The 22,621-nt window shown below is 47.4% G+C and overlaps 1 protein-coding gene across 1 annotated transcript; it reads left to right on the plus strand.

The window, feature by feature from the left end:
- Nucleotides 1-14,284: 14,284 nt before the first annotated feature.
- On the plus strand, nucleotides 14,285-19,851 carry LOC127294055 (uncharacterized). Its single transcript, XM_051323806.2, has 7 exons — nucleotides 14,285-15,087; nucleotides 16,314-16,369; nucleotides 17,260-17,369; nucleotides 17,526-17,685; nucleotides 17,771-17,863; nucleotides 18,453-18,584; nucleotides 19,296-19,851. The coding sequence occupies exons 1-7, from the start codon at nucleotides 14,346-14,348 to the stop codon at nucleotides 19,311-19,313; spliced, it is 1,311 nt and encodes a 436-aa protein (XP_051179766.1). The 5' UTR covers nucleotides 14,285-14,345; the 3' UTR covers nucleotides 19,314-19,851.
- The last annotated feature ends 2,770 nt before the right edge of the window (nucleotides 19,852-22,621 follow it).

A 22,621-nucleotide genomic window follows, 5' to 3' on the forward strand; every position in this document is an offset into this window, starting at 1 on the left:
GTCCATTCTTGCTAGGCAGAGGCATTTTTGGTTCAGAGGAATATTCTTGCTAGGGCAGAGGTGGCCAGAGGTGAATTAACCCAAGCATTTTCATTTTCTAAACCTAGGCAGTAGCATTTCATTTTATGAACAAATCCTAGGCAGTAGCATTTCATTTTATTAACCCAAGCATTTTCATTTTCTAAACCTAAATTTTCTACTGCCAACAAAATAGCAAGAACTTTATTAGCTCTAGTGCAAGCAATGAATTAAAAAAAACAGCAACCAATGAATTAAAAAAAATAGCAAGCAATAAATTAAATAGCATTTGACTACATCATTTGCATTTACATTTAAACCAGTAGCATCATTTGCATGAACAAGAGAACCTAAATCAATTTCTAGCTTGTACATTTCATCATTTCATCATAGCATCATAGCATCATTTCATCATTTCCATTTAAACCAGTAGCATCATTAGCTTTCACCAAGAATTGCTAACAAATCCTAGCAATAACATATACATACTACACTACAACATGCCACCAAAGTAGATATAGGTCATTTGTTTCTACATCTAGCTATGGAGCCCCTGACCAAGAACATATACATACTACACTACATCACATAGAAAGAATATAATGCCATAACCAAGAAATTAGCTACTGCTAGGATCATGGCAATTCTTTGATGGTTTGGATGGCTTGGATCATGGCAATGCAAACAACATATTGTACAAGGGGCAGCTTGCACCAATGTTGACCTTCTTCTCCGAAATTCGGGCACAAGACAGTGGGGAGGGGGACAAGGGAGTGGGGAGGGGGAGAGGGACTCTCACCGAATGGCGGCGGTGGCAGGGCGCGGTGGTGATGGCGTTGTCCTCCTCCTCCTCTACGGCGGCGACTCGGGCTGCGCGTCCTCCTCCTCGATCTGCGGCGGCGGCTCGGCCTTGGGCGTCCTGCTCGGCGGCGGCATGGCGGTCCTCCTCCTCTCCTCCTCTGCGGCGACGGCTCGGGCTCGCGCGTCCTCCTCCTCGATCTGCGGCGGCGGCTCGGCCTTGGGCGTCCTGCTCGGCGGTGGCGTGGCGGTCCTCCTCCTCCTCCTACTCGGCGGCAGCGGCGCTAGGTGGCGGCGCTTGGCGGTGGTGGTGGTTGCGAGAGAGCAGTGGCGCGCTAGGGTTGTGAGTTGGGGAAGAAACTGCTGTTGAGTGGGGAAGAAAGGGTCGATCGAGTTATTTCACCAAGTGTCTAAATTCTGTGGCGCACCCATCTAAGTGCGCCACAGAATTAAGCTTTCTGTGGCGCATCAGCACTGCCATGCGCCACAGAATTCCTTAATTCTGTGGCGCACCTAAAGAGGCGTGCGCCACAGAATTTAGACACTTAGCAAAACAAAATGGTTTACTGCTGTGTACTGACAGTTACTTAGCACTAGCCCGGTGGTTAAGGTCAATGTTAGCCCATTAGTAGCATGGTTCGAATCCTGGCTGCCACACAATTTTTCTTCCTTTTTTTTCATATTTTAGTTACATTTCAATAAATAACACAACATTATTTAGTAATTAGTAGGGAATTATAAATTACTTGTCTCATACAAACATGTTCTTGTTTCTCTCACACACACATGCATGTACTTGTCTAACACACACACTCACACACATGTGATAGACCAAAAAAAGATCTTCTTCGTCCCGGCTCCGAGCTCTAGCGTCTCTTCGCAATCTTCTTGCCCTTTCGGTTATTGGCGGTTGAATACTTTATGCCGGCCACCTTGAGATTTCTTCGCGTGAACGGACAACCTTTAGAGGGTAGGGAGGTCTTCCTTCTTACTTTACTAGTAGTAGGCATGTCGAAGTGCCTGTCGAATTCCTCCTCCATCTTCGGGTCACCGTTCTTGTCCAAGTCTTCCTCGTTGGCGTCTCCTTGCATTCCTATGATGCTCCTCTTGCCCCTCCTCACGACAACACGGCTAGGCCTCGACGGATCGGTGATGAAGAAGCATTGGTAAACTTGGCTACCGAGTACCCATGGCTCATTTTTCGCGGATGCGTTCTTCGATTTTGCATCGGGTATAACCATGGTTGTGAAATATCGGCCTTGTTTTTCGACCTTCTTGGCCCATCTCACACGAAACATTGGCACCGTCTCTCCACAGTAATTGAGCTCCCATATCTCCTCGATCCTTCCAAAAAATCTTTCCTTGACATTAGTCTCGTCATCGGCGTATGACAAAGATAGTTACTCCCGAGTTTTGATTTTCACTATTTCTGTCCTTTTCCTCGGTGTAGAATCTGTAATCGTTGATGTCGTACCACGATAGGTCCTTACGTTATGCGCGGGTCCCCGTGATAAGGTGTATATGAGTTTTTCATCTTCGGTAGAAGGCCTTTTCTCTCGTGCTTCAACCAGTTGAGTTTGCTTGAACCAACGCGTGAAGCTGGAGTTGTGCTTTTTGGTTACGTCTCCCATCTTCCTCGGCCGGCCCATATCGATGTAATTCTGCTCGACCATGCTTTTGTGCTCTTGCACGAAAGGTTCGATCAGTTTTAAGTGTTGTAGCGCGACCCGGTGAGCCCTGTCAAAGTCGTCGCGTCGATTTTCAATGCCGACATGGACTGAGCGGTAGCCCTCGCGGTGACCGACTCCGGCGAGCCTCCCGAGGTGCGTCCCCGGGGGTAGACCAACATGATCCTCGTCGTCCTCGGTGCTTAGATAATTCTCGCGTAAGGAGATGCACTCGTAGGTTAGAAACCCCTTGGCCATGCTTGCGTCCGGACGGGCCCTATTGCGAACGTATCCTTTCATGACACCGTTACGCCTTTCGAAAGGCATCAAGTTGAGGAGGAACGTTGGGCCGAGCTGCTTGATGTCTACAACGACTTGTAGAAGGAGATGGACGCATATATCACGTAATGCAAAAGTGGAAGTAAATCTCGAGCTCACATAGTATCACCACGATCTCATCCTGTAGCATCTTGAGCTGCCTCACGCCGATCGACTTCCTGGTGATAACGTCAAAAAAGTTGCAAAGGCCAAACAGCATATCACGGACGTGCTCGTCCATTATGCCTCGGATCGCAACGGGAAGTATCTGCGTCATTAGCACGTGGCAATCGTGAGACTTCATCCCGGTGAACCTCTTCTTCGCTACGTCCAGATATCTGCTTATATTCCCTGAGTAACCGTGAGGAACTTTCACTCCTAGGAGGCACCTGAAAAACTGCTCGAGCTCCTCCGGACTCGTTGTGAAGCAGGCAGCGGGAAGCTGCACCACGTTCTTCTTAACCCTTTTGCGGAGACGTTGAGTCCCTTCCGTCTGATCATCATCATCATCATCATCGTCGTCGTCAGTATCGGGGGCTTGAAGATCTTTCCTGATGCCAAAATGTTTAAGATCGTATCTTGCTTTCGGTCCATCCTTGGACTTTTCTGAGTTGCAAAGAGTGCCAAGCAGACTCTCGGTAACGTTCTTCGTAATGTGCATGACATCGAGGCTGTGGGGCGTGTGGAGGACCTTCGAGTACTCCAAGTCGTGGAAAACAGACCTCGCTTTCCATACACCGAGCAGCGGCTCTGGCTTCGGCCGCTTCTTTCCCGGCGCTGGGCACTCCTTCCAATTTTTCAGAAGATCATCGATTTCTGCGCCGCTCCTCGGGCGTGGGGGTCCATCGGGCTCATCTTTACCATTGAACAGATCACCGCGTTTTCTCCACGGGTGATCCAAGCGAAGCCACCTTCGAGCACCTGGGTAGATGGTTTTCGAGGACCCGGGATCCCTTGGTAATTGTAGATGCGGGGTATCGTCCATGCACTTCACACAGCCGTTGAATCCGTGGCCGACCTGGGAAGATACATATGCGTAACCAGGATAGTCCGTGACCGTCGTGATCAACGCGGCTCTCATATCGAAATAAGTTCTAGTGTAGGCGTCCCACGTACGGGGTGGCGTCTTCCACAACGTGTCTAACTCCTCTTTCAGCAGCCCGAGATACAAATGCATGTCGACACCTGGTTGTTTCGGCCCCTGAATGAGAATACTCAGGTGTATGTACCTTTGCTTGGTGCACAGCCACGGGGGTAGGTTGTAAGGCCATACAAACACAGGCCAGGTGCTATGCGTGCTACTCTGGTTGCCGAACAGATTGAGTCCATCGGTGCTCATACCCAGCCTGATGTTCCTTGCGTCGCCCCCGAACCTAGGGAAGGCGATGTCCAATGCTTGCCACTGTCCAGCGTCTGAAGGGTGTGTCAGCATATAGCCCATCTCCGGATCTTCTTCGGGCTTCTGCCTTTCCGCGTGCCATTGCATGAGCTTTGCTTCCTTAGGGTCCACGAAATACCGCTACAGACGGGGAGTGATAGGAAAGTACCATACCACTTTTCGAGGTACCTTCTTGTTCCCAACCTTGTACCGTCCGTGGCCACACACCGGACATGTGGTTCTGTCCTTGTACTCGCACCTATAAATCACACAATCATTAATGCAGGCGTGGTATTTTTCGTGCGGTAGGTCAAGGGGACACACGACTTTCTTGGCCTCCTCGGTACTACTTGGCAATGTGTTCCCCTCCGGGAGACGATCGTGCCAGAATTTTAAGTTCTTGCTGAAGCTGGAATCGGTCCACTTGTTCTGCGTCTTCATCTGCAGGTAATCAAGCGTTACATGCAAGCGCATATCCTGCGGACGACACCCAAGAAAGATCGGAGTCATCCCGTCTTTCTCCATTTGCGACAACTTGGCTCTCTCTCTAGCTGCAACTCTATCGTTGCTCGTCTCCTGGAGGAGAAGATCTTGAACATGAGAGTCCCGCAAGGCCGAAATTAGCGGGGTCGCGCCGGAATATTCTTCTTCATCATGATGATGTTCTCCGCCGGCATCTTCTTCTTCATGATGACCTTCTCCGCCGACTTCTTTCTTCATGATGATAGTCCCCGTCGGCATGATGATAGTCTTCTTCATGATGATAGTCATCTCGCTCGACATGGTCTTCATGCGCACCATTTGATGGGGCCGGCCGCGCCTGGTTGTCTTGCATGAAACCGCGCCTCAGCAGGTGCTCCTCCAGTTGTCCGGAATCAGGGTTGATCCAGCGCTCGAGTTTTCATGATCGACACGGACATCTTATCTGGCGCCTATTGTTCCGAATCATGTCCTCCTTCGCGTCTATCTTGTATCTAGAGATTCGAGTGGAACTCATCGAGAGGACCATGCTTTCCTGCAAATGGTATACATAGAACAGGTAATTAGAACCGCACCAAATGCACACACATGCATGGGCCGTACCTCTCCTCAAGGTATTACATGGAGCGGAAAAATTCGGCATGACCTCTCCTCAAAGTAGGACATATGGGTAGTGCAAAATTTGCCGAAACGGAAATGAATCAACATTTCGGCAAACATCCATGCACCACACCGGCACACATACAAGCGCTTCACCTGCAACAAGCATCCATACACACGACGGCCACACAAGATCTACAAGCATATGCATGTCTCCTCCAAGCATATGTATGTCTCCTCCAACTACTCACCTTCTAGATTCGATACCGAGACGAGACCGCGATCGATGAGTTCGAGAGGAGGAGAGAGTATGGAGAGCCTTCTCCTCAACTCCAATTAAGTATCAACCAAAGTAAGTGCAATAAATACCCAAGCAAGTGAAAAGTAGAGCCAAAATGGTATGAGAGAGAATGGGGGGACGAGCTAGATGGAGGAAGAAGAATGGCTTGTGTAGTGTGGTAGGTGGGAGGTTGGCTCACTTTTGTATATCTGGTTCGCTAATTCTGTGGCGCACCGAACACAATGCGCCACAGAATACCTTATTTCTGTGGCGCACTGCAACCGCGCCACGTAATAGCTTATTTTTGTGGCGCACTGTTGCAGTGCGCCACATAATAGCTTATTTTTGTGGCGCACTGTCGCCGTGCGCCACAGAATAGCTTATTTTTGTGGCGCACTATGGTACGTGCGCCATAGAAATAGTAAAACCAATGATTGGGGGTGACAGCTTGTGGGGCCCACCAAGTTTTTGTGGCGCACGGTTCGCTGGTGCGCCACAAAATTAAGCTATTTTTGTGGCGCACCTTGCCTGGTGCGCCACAAACAAATTTCTGTGGCGCATGTTTCGAGGTGCGCCACAGAACTAAGCTCCGCCTATAAGGGTTTTCCTACTAGTGGCATGCTGAATAGCGGTCTATGTACTTTGTCGTAATGCCCAATTAAATCTCACACTACTCATCATAACATGTATGTGCATGGTCATGCCCTCTTTATTTGTCAATTGCCCAACTGTAATTTGTTCACCCAACATGCTTATTCTTATGGGAGAGACACCACTAGTGAACTGTGGACCCCGGTCCATTCTTTTACATCGAATACAATCTACTGCAATACTCGTTCTACTATTCTCTGCAAACATCATCATCCACACTATACATCTAATCCTTTGTTCTGACAAGCCGGTGAGATTGACAACCTCAGCACATTACGTTGGGACAAAGTATCTTGGTTGTGTTGTGCAGGTTCCACGTTGGCGCCGGAATCCCTGGTGTTGCGCCGCACTACACTCCGCCGCCATCAACCTTCAACGTGCTTCTTGGCTCCTACTGGTTTGATAAACCTTGGTTTCTTACTGAGGGAAAACTTGCCGCTGTACGCATCACACCTTCCTCTTGGGGTTCCCAACGGGCACGTTAACTGCGCGCCAGCATCAGTACTCTTTACTCGTACTGTGGTATATTGTCTCTTATGAACCATTCATATGCTTGCAAGCTATTTAGACGACATTCCACCGAGAGGACCCAGAGTATATCTATCCGTCATCGGGATGGAGAAATCCCACTGTTGATCTATATGCCTCAACTCATACTTTCCAGATACTTAATCCCACCTTTATAACCACCCATTTACGCAGTGGCGTTTGATGTAATCAAAGTACCTTTCCGGTATAAGTGATTTACATGATCTCATGGTCGAAAGGACTAGGTAACTATGTATCGAAAGCTTATAGCAAATAACTTAATGACGTGATCTTATGCTACGCTTAATTGGGTGTGTCCATTACATCATTCATATAATGATATAACCTTGTTATTAATAACATCCAATGTTCATGATTATGAAACTATAATCATCTATTAATCAACAAGCTAGTTAAGAGGCTTTACTAGGGACTCATTGTTGTTTACATAACACACATGTATCAATGTTTCGGTTAATACAATTATAGCATGGTATATAAACATTTATCATAAACACAAATATATATAATAACCACTTTTATTATTGCCTCTTGGGCATATCTCCAATAGTCTCCCACTTGCACTAGAGTCAATAATCTAGATTACATTGTAAGGTACCTAACACCCATGGCATTCTGGTGTTGGTCATGCTTTGCCCTAGGGAGAGTTTTAGTCAACGGATCTGCTACATTCAGATCAGTGTGTACTTTGCAAATCTTTACTTCTCCATCTTCGATGTACTCGTGAATCGAATGATAACACAGCTTGATATGCTTCAGCCTCTTGTGTGACCTTGGTTCTTGTGCATTGGCGATGACACCCATGTTGTCACAGTAGATGACTAGTGGGTCCAATGCACTAGGAACCACACCAAGCTCTACAATGAACCTCTTCATCCATACCGCTTCTGATGAAGCCTCTGAAGCCGCTATGTACTCTGATTCTGTTGAAGACTTCGCCACCGTGCACTGCTTCGAGCTTGCCTAGCTTCGCAAAGACCATTCAATATAAACACGTACCTGCATCGAGACTTAGAGTCATCAGGATCAGTGTTCCAACTTGCATCGGTGTAACTGGTTACAACGAGTTCTTGGTCACCTCCATAACAAAGAAACATATCCTTAGTTCTTTTTAAGTACTTCAGGATATTCTTGACCGCTGTCCATTGTTCCATTTCTGGATCACTTTGATATCTGCTAGTCAAACTAACTGCATGTGCTATATCTGGTCTAGTACATAGCATGGCATACATGATAGAGCCTACTGCTGAGGCATAGGGGATCTGATTCATCCTTTCTCTTTCTTGTGCCGTAGCCGGTCCTTGAGTACAAATAGCGCCGAAAAAAGGGAAGAAACCTACTGGTGCAACTGACCGAACAGGTCGTGGGCGGCGCGGAAGGGCGGCGCAACCGGGAGTGTTTGGCCCGAAAATAGCCGGCAGGTACGCGGCGGAGCCAAGCCCGAGTACGATCCTGCTCTCCCGCGCGGCGAGAACGGAGCCGATGGCGACTACTGCGGCGCTGCGGCGGGACGGCGGCGGGTGGGGTTGGGGTGGTGGCATCGCATTAGGGCAGCAAAGAAGGGGGAAAAGAAGCAAATCGAAGCGGTCGATTTCGCTGTCCCTGACTTGTGGGACTGGGTAACAAATGGAGGACGCTCCGCGCGACCGCCGAGTGTCCGCGGAGACGCAAACCTGGCGCATATTTGGACCAGGTTTGTGTCTACGCGGACGGCCCGGTCATTTTTCGTCGCCCCGCTGGAGCAGACCCCAGACGCATTTCCGGTCACGGCGGACGAAAACGGTCACTCAACGTCCGTTTGCATCGCGCCGCTGGAGATGCCCTTAGGCACTAAAAACAGTTAAGTGTATTCATTTGGCGTTGGACCATGGACACAAAAATAGTCTTGGGATCATGATTATTTGTTTACGCATAGGGATGCTCAAGAGGCCTGACGCATTTTGTTCGGCGAGTGGTGTTGAAATTGGTAGAGCGTGGCGTGCTTGTGTTGATCATGTGTTGCTGAGAAATTTTGCAGAGACAGTTAGAGCATCTCCAACAGGCGCGCTAAATCTTGGCGCTGTAAAAGCGCTTTACAGCGCGCTCTATCCATGTTTTGTGCGTGAGAGCATATTCACCTCCAACAGAAGCTCTAAATCTTGGAGCTGTAAAAATCTGTACCTGTTTTTGCGCGCGACGGATACATCGCGCTCTTTCCGGCGCGGTAGATATAGTGCATTAGGTTGCAAATCAGCACCCGATCATCCTTCTTGCTTCATAGTCAAAACTTCGTATTTTCAAAGCAATAAGAACATACCACTCGCGCGACCATGGCCGCGTCCAGGGACGGCGGCACTCCGCCTCGCTGATCTCCCAGCTCCGGCCTCCTCTGCGTCCACCCCGGCCAGATCCGGAGTCCTCTCGGCCCCTTCTTTCCGCCCATCTCGGAGTCCAGGACCGCCGTCGCCAGGGTCGTCGCAGAGCTTGACATGTGACGGGCTCGGGTTCCACCGCGCTCACGCCGGCCGCCGCGTGCCGCCTCCCACCTCCGTCCGTGGATTCCTCGCGTGGTCAGCCCGGCCACGCTGCTGACGCCCAGCTCTAGCGGCGTTCCCCCGGCCGGCAGTCCGGCACCTTCGCCTGCGTGTCGAGGCTGCCGCGCGCCATCTCCCGGCAAGCTCCCCTGCGCACTCCGGCTCCTCCACGCTCCGCCTCGAGCCACATCGTCGCCCTGCCTCTTCAGGCGAGATGGGCTCGCCCTTGGCCCCCCCTCGCTCGTTGCGGCTGCCTCCAGCTGGGAGGTTTCGCAAGCAGAACAGAGGAGTGGTCGTCCCCAAGCCTGCGACGACAGCCGCTCTAGGCCCAACGCTCGGCGTCAACGCTGCCTCGAGTTCTAAGGCCCATCCCATGGCTGCGTTGGCGGCGGGGGTGGACACTCCAGCGTCGTCCGCCGCCCCTGCTCCGGCTGCAACAACCCTGCTGGCAGGAGTTCATGTGCCGCCTCCGCGTTCGAACGTCGACAAGCTCGTCCCCGTGTCTTCCATACAAGAGCAGCGCCCCCAACACCTCACCGCGCCCTGTTTCGTGGTCCTCTGCTATTGATGACGATGAGTTCGATGATGAGGAAGATCTGTTGGCCCCCTGCACGCCGCCGGCTGCCACCAAGACCTTCGACGCTTCGTCTGACCCTGCCGTGTTGATAGAGGGCCTCGGGTTCTTGTCGCTACCGCCTGCTGCCTCGGGAGGCCCGATCTCTGCGGGGGTGTGCTCTGTCGAGGACCACGATGGTGAGGAGTTTGCTTCACCGTTGGCCTCTTCCAAAGGCACTGTTTCCGACTCGGAGCAGGTGATTGCGGAGCCATGCCGTGGCCTCTCTGCTGCTGCTGCCGCCGCTTTTGATGATGAGGAAGGATGGACCCAGGTGGGTCAGGGCTGCCGTCCCAGCCGGGCGCCATTGTCTCCGCTTCGTGAAGGTCTCGACCGTAGCCTCGCCTTCAAGCGCTGGGCTCGAGGGAGGTGTTTTCGGTGCCTTGAGCGTGGACACCAGGTCAGCTCATGTCGTGGGTCATTCAGATGCATCCGATGTCGTCGTCCTGGTCATCGGGAGCGTTTCTGCCGTGCACGCTCTCCTGCTGCTCGTTCTCGCTCTCCAGAGGCTCGGGCTCGTTCTCCGGCCGCTCGTGCTCCTTGCCAGCGGAGCCGCTCTCCGTCCGCTCAGCCTCGTCGCCCCTCGTTGCCTCTGAGTTGGGCTGGGGTTTTGGGCCACTCGTCGTTGCGTCCTATGGTGCAGCCGTGTTGCAAGGATTCAATCTCTTCCGTGGAGTCCCAGTTTGCCCTGCTACGCATGGAGGTCCTTCAGAAGTTTGAGTTGCTTCGCTCTGAGATTCAGGACGCTCTTGCCAAGCTTCAGGTTGCGTCGGTTGTGCCTCTACCACCTGAGATACAGACTGGTTCTGTTGATGAGGGGTTCGAGTGCTGCTTTGGAGAATTTTCTCCCCGTGCTCTACATGCGTCGTCGTCTGTCCTTACGACGATTGTCGCCACCGAGGTTGTGGCTCCAGTTGTGGAGAACTTGCCTGAGTTGCAGGATCATTGTGGGGAATCATCTGTGGTGCTTCCGGTTGAGCTAGGCCTTTTGGAGCCTTTGGCGGTGGACATCGCGCCATCCCCATCTCCGTCTGAGTCCTGCGAGTTGCCCTCCTCTGTGGATAGTGGAGGTCCGTCCATCCGGTTGCCCCTCTTCGACCGTGAAGCTACGTTGGCACGTATTGAACATGCGGTCTTCGTGAAAAAGCTTGGTGGCTTGCTCGCTTGCTTGGAGGCAACTAGCCCTGGATCTGGCGAGGCGATTGCTTGCCTCATAGCTGAGGAGGCTTCTACCGGCAAAATCAAAAAGGTGAAAAAGGCTCTTAGGAGCATAGGCAAGAAGGGTGGTGCCATTGGTAAGGCGCCTGCGACTGCTTAACAACAGCTGCGTGGTCCTAGGGTAGTCGTGAGCCTGCGGTTGCTTAGCTAGAGTGGGGTTGTCGCTTCGTGAGTTGCTGGTCTTAGGTGTTGCCCTTTGTGGTTGTGTTGCCTCATGTTGTTGGTGTTTGTTGTATGGTTTTCGCCCGATTTCTTCCATTAATAAACCGGGCACTTCCTTCTTAATAAATGGTTGGGGCAAAGCTTTTGCCCCACAGTTCAAAAAAAAAAACTTCGTATTTTAAAAAATAAATTGATCTAATTTGCAACTAAATAATGCTTCCCCCGGCTTACGGAGATAACCGATTGCCACCCTTTGCTAGTGCTTTCGTGTTGTCATCTCTCATCCATCTCTATAGATTTCTTTTCTCGATAAAGTCCATCTCTATAGATGCATGCAATTATGCAAATGATGTCTCCCTCAAGCTACCATGAACGCAGATGATGGAGCATGTTTAATGCCCGGTCATAATTTTATTGAATCCAAAGATTTATTGTAGTATGTATGTAGTCTTTAGTTACGCTTGTTCAGTTTCTATCCAATGCAATTATGTGTTGTTGAAATCTTTGTGTGATGTTAGTGTGTGGGGTGCATGTTGAAGCTAATCAGCTTTCATACGACCTACTTTTATAGTATGTCTCTTCTACCAAATGATTTGTTGTCATGGTGGAAGTTAAGTTCTGTATAGGTTTGAAATCGCAGTTTCCAAGCATGAACTCTATCAACTTCTGAAATGACGTGACACCTATAAAATCTCAGTCTGCTCTTTCATAATTCATATTGTGAACTGTTGTTGGCGCATGGCTAGATCTCGACTTCAATAAGTTTCATAAATAGGATTTTAGAAATAGTTCAATTTCCTTGGCATTCAGGAGAAATCCTGTGTAAAACATGCCTAGAGCTCTTATTCACACCCAAAATGCTACCATATTAATGCATGATACCCACTCACTTATTAATGCTACCATGTCAATATAATGTTACTTATTCATGCATGATACCTACATCCTTACTTTTTTCGATAAGGGGAGAGACCCCAGCCTCTGCATCAATTGATGCATACGGCCTCTTTATTAAACTTATTTAAAAGGTCTGAGTTACAATCTTAAACCAATTCATGGATCACATAAAGTTTCCACATGGATCAGCCATCTAAAAATAAAGAGTAGAACAAGCCTTACACACTTGCATAAAGGAGAACAATGTTGCATTGCATCGACTTGCACCATTTGCTGCCACTCTGCCCTTGTGTCTTTTTCTTGTGTGTGAAAGCTGGCCTTGCGTATATCTTTATGTGATCTCAGCCTCCATTTCATAGTTGCCGCCGAGGTACTCTCATATCTTTTTGTACTTTACGCTCCTCATTGATCAGGGCATGATAATGACCATTCCTTCAACACAAACAGAGCTCCTATTTCTCAAAACAGGCTTTCTTCCCGCTTTATAAATAAAGCAACAAATATAGTTCTAGTTAACCATGTGAAGAAGTAACTATTCTTGAAATGTGTTATTTCCTCCACCATTTCAACCAGGTGGCTGTTCATAATTTTCAGTTGTACGAAATTTCACTAACTCTGAATCTTCGGCTGTTCGATGATGCATCATCTAGGCATTGCGGATCGCCAACAGCCTCCTCATTAGGCAGTTCAACTCCACCTTGGTCGGCCTCGCCAACCTGCCCTTGCCATTCATTGTCGTTTGCATCACAACATTGATATGGTAGCATTAGGAAGCAAAAGGGAACAATGGTGGTTTTAGATGAGACTTAAGTGTCATCACACAAAGATTACATGAAAATAGCTGGAAGGTGTAAAACAGGTGAGTGCGTATCATGCATGAATACGTAACCAATCCAACAAGAATGGCACCAAGTGCCGCATAGTATAGAGTGCATATTATTGGAGGACCGGTGATCAAATACTTTTCATGGTAGGCGAAGATACGGATGAAAATGGTTCACATCTCTAAGGTCAGTACTCACTAATGAAAGCAATAGGAGGTAGTACATGTGTGAGAAGTGAAAAGGAGCAGCAATCATGTACTTGTTGAAAATTGATTTGATTTCCCCTATGCAAGTACTCTGTTGGATTGATTTTATCTCGAAGGGATAAGTACACTTACAACGCCAACACTCTATTGGATTGATTTTATCTCGTTGCGTTTGAAACTTTGAATGCAGAAACAACATACCTCAAGGAATAGATGAAGTAACTATTTGACATAGGCATCCCCAATGGGCCTGCCGAAGATAGTACCCGGGGTTTACTGAAGGCCCACTACCCGAAGAATAAGAAGATTCGGAAGCCCAAGATATTATTAAGGAAAGCTAGAGTTGTAATAGGAAGCATTATTTGTAATCTTGCGGGATGAGTTAGAAACCATCCCGGACTCTGTAACTTGTACAACACGAATCCCTCGGCTCCACCTCCTATATAAGGGGGAGCCGAGGGACAAAGAAAGCATCGAATCATTGTCTCTCAAACCCTAATTTTCATAATCGTCGAGTACTTTTCGGCTGAAACCTTCGAGATCTACTTGCCCTCTACTTCCAACTAAACCCTAGTCTACAACCCGTAGGCATTGACAAGTTAATACCTTGTCACTATTCACACCCAAAATCAAGTTGAGACTCATTTCTAACAAAAAAAATACTTGTAAATAGTAGGATATCGCAATTACAACTTACCAAAACATTTGTTTTTGGGAAAACACAATACATAATCACAAATTTATATATAGTTAATATATTAAGATGGACGCGCCGTAGGAACTCATCCCTTCTGGCGTGTCTCAAGATTCTTATCTCCATCATGCGTTCTCCACATCCTCCTCTTTTGTAATCGGGGTATTTTAAAAGTAGACATGCCGAAGAAATATTGTTAGAGAGTATCAGTTCGCCATTGGAGAAATACTATTAGGAAATTACCGCCGAAAAATTATGTACTGTCGAAAAACTACTTGCATCGAAAACTAATGTTGGGGTTGGAGAGTTGTGTAAAAAACTTCTCTCATGCGACGTTGAAGAAAGGCTGTTAAGAAATTCCGTCCACTAATTCCGTACCCTCGAAAAATTACTGTGAAGCCAATCCTTTTCCTCTGCCACGTCATCGAAACACACCAACCTCCCCAAACCCCTTCCCTCCTCCCACACAACCCCATGCCATGGCCTTAGCCACCGCCGCCGCGTCGCCGGCGACCGCCTCTACATCTCTCCCGCCTCTCACGCCGCTCCTGCAGTGCCACTTACCACGCAGCCGCCGGAAAGCCGCAACCTTTGCCTTCGCCCGGCGCTTCCGCGGCGCAAACCCTAGCCCCTTCCGCTCCGGCAGCAAGGTCGCCGCTCCCGCCCCCGTCCCCACCCCCGTCCTCGCCCCCGGAGACGACCTGGGAGCCCTAGAGGCAGAGCTCTGGCGTCTCCGCCGCCGCGTAGAGCTGCGCTTCCAGCGCCTCGCCGCGGAGGCCGACGAGGCCTACAGCGACCTCCGCTCCTCCGTCCGCGACGTCGGCGGGGACCGCGTGGTCCTCACCTTCCGCCGCTCGTCGCTACGCTTCGCCGCCTCCGCCCTGCTCTGGTCTCTCGCCCTCTCCGCCGCGGCGTGGGCGCTGCTGGGGCTGGTCTTCCGGGCCTGGCGCCAGCTATGGGGCCGGAGCTGGTGGGATGGGCCGGAAGGCGAACCTGTGGTGACGAAAAGGGACCGGAGCTTGGGAGGGAAGGAGGTGGTGGTTGCTAAGTCGTCGCCTGTGCTGCCTCCGGCCAGCCGCGTCCAGGAGCCAGCAAGGAAGGTCAGGAGGAGGGAACCACAGGCAAGGCTCCCAGAATGGTGGCCGGAGATGGGGACGGAGGTGGTGGAGCTGGGCCAGGAAGCGGAAAAGTGGACGAGATTGGCCAATAGATTGGTCCGAGGTGAATGCCTGTAAATTTCTGAAACTGATTTGTTTGGTTTCCTGTTTACATATAAAGCCAATACGAATATTGAACCTAACCAGATTGCATAGAAAATAAGCTTATCAATCAAAAAAGAGGATTATCATGAACATCCTGATTCATTTATTCTTTTCGTAAATAGTACAAGTGTATATCATTTGGAATGCCAGTAACACCGTTTATTGTTCTGATCATTACTTCCATTTGAAATCGAATTTCATAGCTCTGTCGAAAAAAAAGAAATCGAATTTCATAGAACCCCGACTTCAGGGGATCTTATGTCGGTTTACCTCAACAACTTACTACTTGTCAGGCCATGAAAATCTATAAAAACAGGTTCAACTTGTCACTTCTCGTGTTTCAATAACAAAAATTCACGACCAAGTCATGTTGTAGTACTAAGAACTGGTGCTCTAACTTTGCTTTAAGTTTCCTCTCACATGTATATGTACTTTTTTCTTTTGTCACTAGCATGTGTGAGATTTGGTTGAATTTTTGTTTGAGTCATAGTTACCAGATTTGCTGGATAAGATACTGACCCCGATCTGGAAATCCGGATTGGGGTTTGAAATTCCGTTTGCTGCCAATTCACTCCCTGGTTCGTTCAAGAAAAACGAACCAGGTCAAGCCACACACTTTACCATGCCACATCTGCCACCAGTCCACTTAAACCCACGCTGTGACGAGAAGCAAGGAATGACCAAGAAATAGGAGGTAATAGAGTAGGTGTAGGTGCACTAGTGCCTGCAACTTCAGTTTGGGAGGAGCTGCGGCTCTAGGTTCAGAGGAACAGCTGCTTGTTGAGAGGTGGAAGAGAGAGTGGTGGCTGCTGTCTTAGGTCAGAGAGGAAGAGGCATAAGAGGGAGGTGGCTGTTTGTTGGGCTGGACTGACCCAGCCACCCATGCCTCATTTTTTCCTTTTTGTTAATGCATACATGCAACTATTTTGTCTTCATTCTGGTAGTCCAAACTGCAAATATGAATCTTGAGATTGAGGCTGCTCATGAGACAATCAAACTACGTCTTATCGTACTTTGGTTACCACTTTCTTTTTCATGACATGACGGGGTGCAAAGTGCTAGATAACTAATAGTCTAATTGTGTTGTCCTCTTTCTTTGGCAGGTAATGTAGGGCATCTAATAATACCCCTGAGAACTTTCACAGTGCTTCATTTCTCATATCTTTAAATTTTTCCATGTTCCAGCAATCATTGACAATAGGATTGCGGGCAGGGATTATAGATATGATGATGCAATTCAAGTTAGTCTTTCTACCTGTTAACATTATGGCATTATTAACTTTCCAATTTTTATCACCTCCTTTCCTTGAATTTTAGGCTGGCATGTTCTTATTGTTATATAGTTTCTGTAGTAGGCAAGGGTCAGCATTTTTTATGGAAAAGTAGGTCAACATTCAGAGACATAACCTAAATTTGTGTCCTGATAAGATGGCCTGGTCCTGTAGATTATGTTCTAACTGTTTAATATTGCAATGTTATGGATTTCAATCCCTTCCGTTGGATTGCATTGTTAGCATCTATTTCTTGCTAGATCTTATTCCCAGTTGGTTGACCGGCTTCAAATTTTGAGCTTTAAAAGCCAATCCCGGAAGAATCTAGTCTTACAGTTCTGGTAGAAGTTAAGAGATGGTGAAGCTACCTATACAAATGCACATCCAGCTTGTCTGGCTCTGGCTTTAACATTGGTGGAACCTGTAGAGTTTGATATGCCAGCTTCAGCTTGTCTCCAGAAGCTAGAAGCCGGGAGCTGCAGCCTGGCATATATGCATGTAATTGCAGGAAAAATAACCCTAGCATAGCTTCTTGGTCTATTCTCTTTGAAAAGATATCTCTTTCTCCTCTCCTTTAGGATGAAAGAGGAGGTTGCAGCTCCTCTCTAAGGCTGGCTGGATCAGCTTCCTTAGTCTCTTTTTTCTGGTTCTTCCTTCCGTTCCCTATTCACTGTACTGTACAGGCATTTCTGAAATACCTTATTGCAAATATTATTTTCCAATGATTTAAGATTTATCTGTGTCAGATAAGTTCTCCAGTCTTTTGTGCATCAGAAATATTGTTGGAACAAATAAGGTTAGAGTTTCCAACATGCCTTTTTACGGTTGCTTAACCATGCCTTGTTTTTTTTTTAATGCAGCTAAGGCAGTTGTGCAAAATATCAGGTGTTAACGTCTCATTTGACACAGAGAATGCGCGTGATTCTTTCTATAGGGCAACAACAGGCTTTGTTCTTGATGATTGCAGCAGGTGTGTTTTGTTTCAGCTCAACTTTTTTGGGTTTCACATCACATAACTATCTGCTATAGAAGAACTTGTAGTTTTACTTATTTTTTCTTAAATAGTTATTTTACTTTTATCGCCTACATGATCTGCATGGTTCTGATATTTTCCTTTGTACTAAAGAACAGCAGAAGACATGGGAGTGGCACAAATCAATGGAGAGAATCCAAGAAATTTTCTCGCTGGTCTTGCTATTAGTATTGGGCTGGATAAGTTCCGTGCTGCCACACTTATTTGTGCATCAGTTGCTGCTCGCACTCGAGCATGCCTCTTGCAATGCTGGGTATGGATTTACCTAGGGTTTTAGACATGTCTATGATCTTACATATGTATCAGTCATGTTGATTATATCTATACATTTCCCGCAGGCTTTAGAGATTCAGGGAAAAAGAACAGAGGCACTAGATGAGCTTGTGAAGATTTGTAGAATTCATAATGTATTCCCTCCAGAAGAACATTCGGTATGTATTTTGCTTTTTAGCTTGCCAATTTGTTTTCCAGTGCTACTATTTTCTTCTTTCAATCCATTTCATTCCTTGGCTTCTTAAGAGTTGTGAACTTGTGATTCATCGGTCCGCATTGTGTTGTGCAAGTGGCCTACATTGTGCTATATGTTTTGACAACATGTAAATCCAAGGGAACAACTGTAGTAACTCTGAGACCAAGTTAAACTTTTTTCATGTGAGCTGAGGAAGAAAGCCCAGTTGAGTTGCCATGTTTTTCCATGGTTTGTCCTGCTGGGTCTATGGTAGGCTGTAGTGTGACCTTGAGGCCTTAAACAAGTCCCCCTTAGCATGAATATTAGGTTTCATGATCACTGGTGGCATGATATTATTTCCACCGGTAATATTTGGTTTGGGCTAACTTGCTTTCACGAAAATAAATGCTATTTGCTGATCACTACTCTCTTGTACTATGCATGTAACCTGAATTAAAAAACCCTAGGACTCAATTCTTGTGGCATGTTGCAATGTTGTTACGGCAAATTTATCCTCCTATTGGTGAGAAAAAACATGAGTCATGCAAGCTCCTTTTTCTTGTCTCCTGCAGGCAGAAATGGAAATGGTTGCTGGTGGACTAAAAAAGAACTTGGAAGTTTCAGAGAGGGTTCACCTTCTATCTCTATACAGGAGTGTTTGTACTGCTGGTAATGTCAAAACCGCTGCAGAAGCTCTTGGCCTGGTAAGTAGTACTTGCCATGACCTGAGATATACTTTGCAACAAAAATCAGTATGTTACCTTGTTTGTGAAAATTGCACATCTAAATAGTTGAATACTAAGTCCGTTAGCATAGTCTGTTTTGAGAATATCAGAGTTCAGTGGATGTGGTGATAGTCCAGTGAAATGCTATTCTAGAAACATTAAGCAGATGAATATGCCAAAGGGGCACAGATCCGCAGAGTAATTTCCTTTCACACCAGTATAAGACTTACGACTCTAAGAGGCATGTGCCCCAGTTTAACTCCTAGGGTACCTGTGTATATATGCGAATAAGTTGCCCACATTGACCATTTTTAGTTGAAATGAACCAGAACAAACTAGTGGATTTCAACGGCTCTGTTTGGACATTGCTGTGGCTTTCTCGAAGCAAATTGCAGAATACTCTTGGAATTAGTAGATTTCTGTAAGAGAAAGCAACTGCATACTTGCCCTAGAAGTAAACACTAAAAATGGATAGGTGCAAATTCCTGTTGGAAGAGAGATGAATGTTGAACCCATGAGGCCAGATCCTCAACATTCTAACCAACCAGAGCCTTCAGTTACAACTCTGATTGTAGTTTATCCTTCAAAATAGTTATGTTCTCCATAGAGTCCTACTCGCATATAGCTGGAATGGTATCATTATAGTACTATGATACGCCGTTTATCTAATGGTATTGTCTTCTTGTGCAGAGCTTGCGGGATCAGTGAGAAGACATACACAGTAGAAGCATTCATTTTGGCCATGATTTTTTTTTGTAGTTCCAACTACCTGTCGACGCAACCCAGTAACATTTTAAGGCTTATTCCTGCTAAAATATTCATAACTGAAGCTTCTGGCATCCTCAGTTTTTTCAGAAGTTGCATAATGCTGCTAGCACAAAAACCAGACAAGACAAACCACCAAGAGCATCTAATTTTGATTCACTACGGGGGCAATGAAGATAAATAATGTGAATGTAGGGCATAGCATATAGAGAAGCCCTTTTTACCCAGGTTTTTTTTTCCCGTTTGCACAATTGTATGAAATCGTGTACTCTAGTTAGTTTCCTTTGTTACAGGGGTATAACCCATTGGCAAATTAGATATATTAGGTTCTTTCTGGAACCTACATTTTTTGGATGGTTAAAACCGGTTCATGAGGAGCTCAAGGGTTTTTGGCCTCGGTGTGAGTATCATTTATTTCTGTTGGTGGTGACGCTTCCCCTCATGTTTTTTCATGAACTCCTGGGTATGGGGAACGTTGTCATGGATTGAGAAACGGGAAAAATAATCTTGTAGAGACAACTTTCTCAATCCCCACGAGGCCACGATAGCATCACCCGACCACGTTTTGGCAGCACATGGTGTGCCAGGTGTTCAGTCTACAACGATATGCCAGCCAAAGGAAGATCTTGTGCCTGTGAGGAATAACCGATAATCAAATTCAGTCCTTGGCAAGCCACATGGTGCCGAGATCACTGAACAACACCGTCACCGGCCCCTTAACCTGCACTGCGTCGACGTCCAGGAAGTGGAGTAGAAGATCAAGCTGCTGTTCCGCCGTGTGAGAGAGTGACAGTAGGTCTACCAAGCACTCCTCTCTTTGTTCTTCCAGGCAAAAGGCTATGGGCAGTTTGTCAATCGCGTCCATGCTTGCTGTATCTCGTTGGATGCAGAAAAAGTTTGCACCTCTAGATAGAACTGAGCTTATCATGGGCCACCTTGCAGATAGTAATCTCGGTATCCATCCTGGCACTCTGGCAGCCATCGATCTATCCATTGCTTTATAGGTTGTTAAGAGCCTCTCTAGCCACGTCCCTCAAAGCGGCCTTTAAAGATATTTGGGATGCGCCGGATAAATTTTCGTCCCAGCCGCGTGCTTCAAAGCTTTCTTCCGGCGCGGCCTAATACGGTGTCCGGCGCCCCGAGTCCATCCCGAGTCCACAGGGGACGCTCTAGTCATGCCGGACACAACGAAAAGCGAGGCGAGAAGTGGCGGGACCGACGCGTCAGCGACACATTCAAGTTTAACCTAACCGTCGCCTACCTCGCGATGAAAGTTATTGGCGCGCAGCGACGGTGCAGTTTCCGCAGAGGCGCAACGATGCGGCTCGTCGCGCCTAGCTCTCCATGTCGGTGTTAATGAGCGCCACCGCTCCCCCGCCTCCCTCCGACCTAAAAAAGGGGCGCTCTCGCATCGTCCCTCACACACAAACCCTAGCGGCTCTCTCTCCAACCCTAGCCGCCACCATCTCAAGAGTAATGTTCCTCCTCTCTATTGAAATGAAACTGCAAAAAATAATATTTTAATGTAAAAAAAGTTTGGGGGCCGCGTTTGGAGGACGCGGCTGGGGAGCGGCGTTCCCCAAATGCGGCACAAAGAAAACACGTCCCCCAAACGCTCGACCCGGCGCCGTTTGGGGGCCGCTTTGGGGGATGCAGCTGGAGATGCTCTAACAATTTTATAGCGTCGTGGTAGGAGAAACCAAAGCCACTTCATTTGGTCACATGCAAGTTGAGAGGTATTGTGTTTAACTAAACTAGTTTATTCTTAATCCCCTCTAATCTGTCCAACCATGCTTTGATCCGAGATAAGGTCTAAATAAAAAAGATGCGTATCGATGTTATGATATCATTCCCGTGACCGGTTCCTAGTTTTGGCTAGGGTTTGAAGCTCTATTTCATGTTTCTTTTGGAGCTTTTTTAGACAAATTTTATCAAATTCGTCACACAAGGTCGACCATTTGAAATTTCCTTGGACGGGTAGCTTCATCTCATCATCACACAACCTTCGTGTTCAAAGTTTTCGTTTTTGACATTCGTAGACGAGTAGATCATGAAGGGGAGCCAGCGACTTGTGCCAACGCCTAGGACGGGCGTTGCGGTATCTTGGGAGGGGCGTCCGTAATCATGCCCCACCAGAGTAGTCGAGTTCCTTGAACTACGTTATCAAATATCGTGCCTCGGTATCGTTTATGATCTTGCATGGCGATAATTACATAATATTCGACACAAACACAACATGCTATGGAATAGTTTAGTAGAATAAAACCTGGTTAATTTTTTTTTTTGCTTAGCTTCTTCGTCTTTGACTTCCCTTGTATAATAACACGAATCTGATCTTCTACCATCTTAAGCTGAGGTGATTTCCTTCGAGTGAGCAACGATCTCATTGCCGCTCCTCCTCATCGCCCGCGGCTCTGGTGTCCTGTCCGCGGTGGCTTGTGGGGCCTGTATGGCGTTGTGGCGCACCGGCACTCCGCCGGACTTACAACGTTGCTGCGGGCATGGTTCCCAGAAAAATATAAAGAAATCTGTCCTACCAAATGTGAGGTGTGTAGCTTGTTAGGTAGATTCTCAAGCTCGAGTCAAAACACAAGTCTCTACTACTTAGAAAGAAGGAACGTGTTTCCCTTCTCCCTACTTTTATCATCCCTTCGATCGTCCGCCGTCGCCCACTTGAACTTCGCAGACCTTCGTCTGAGTATCTGGGTCGTGTGGCTCGCACAAAATGGGCTGCCAAACCTGTGCTGCACTGAATAAAAGGAAACTAAAATAAAAAAGGAAATCTGAATAAAAGGAAACCTGATTAAAATCACATTAATCACCTTCTTTTACGAATTAAATCACATTAATCACCTGCCACGGGAAGCTGTCACCATCTTAGACAGGTAATCTGGGATCTAATGCATCCCTGAGGTCTTGTTTACTTCTCTCGTATTTTTCTTCCCAATGGGTATGGGGATGGAAGGGGATTTGGTGTTCACCCAATCCCCTCAAATACCCTTCCCCAAAAATACACTAGTATGATGGAGAGTTTTTGATTTAGGCAAAAAATGTGGGGATGGGAGGGGATGAGAGGGGATATCTCGGGATTATGTCGTTCAAAACCGGAGAAGTAAACGGACTAGTGGGGATTTTCCGGGATACGAAATAATCCCCTCCCATCCTCATAAATACCCTAGAAGTAAACAAGGCCTGATAGGGAAAAACGCACCCGCGGTCCCAATTCTTTAGCCTGCGCGTCAGTTTGATCC

This window comes from Lolium perenne, chromosome 1, assembly GCF_019359855.2.
Source record: "Lolium perenne isolate Kyuss_39 chromosome 1, Kyuss_2.0, whole genome shotgun sequence".
NCBI classification, from domain to species: domain Eukaryota; kingdom Viridiplantae; phylum Streptophyta; class Magnoliopsida; order Poales; family Poaceae; genus Lolium; species Lolium perenne.

What these genes read in the sequence shown, in the direction of transcription:
- LOC127294055 (XM_051323806.2), top strand. Translation starts at nt 14,346, where the DNA reads ATGGCCTTAGCCACCGCCGCCGCGTCGCCGGCGACCGCCTCTACATCT. An exon ending in GATATGATGATGCAATTCAA is followed by an intron (nt 16,370 to 17,259) that starts GTTAGTCTTTCT and finishes TTTTTAATGCAG; the next exon opens with CTAAGGCAGTTGTGCAAAAT. An exon ending in CATGCCTCTTGCAATGCTGG is followed by an intron (nt 17,686 to 17,770) that starts GTATGGATTTAC and finishes CATTTCCCGCAG; the next exon opens with GCTTTAGAGATTCAGGGAAA.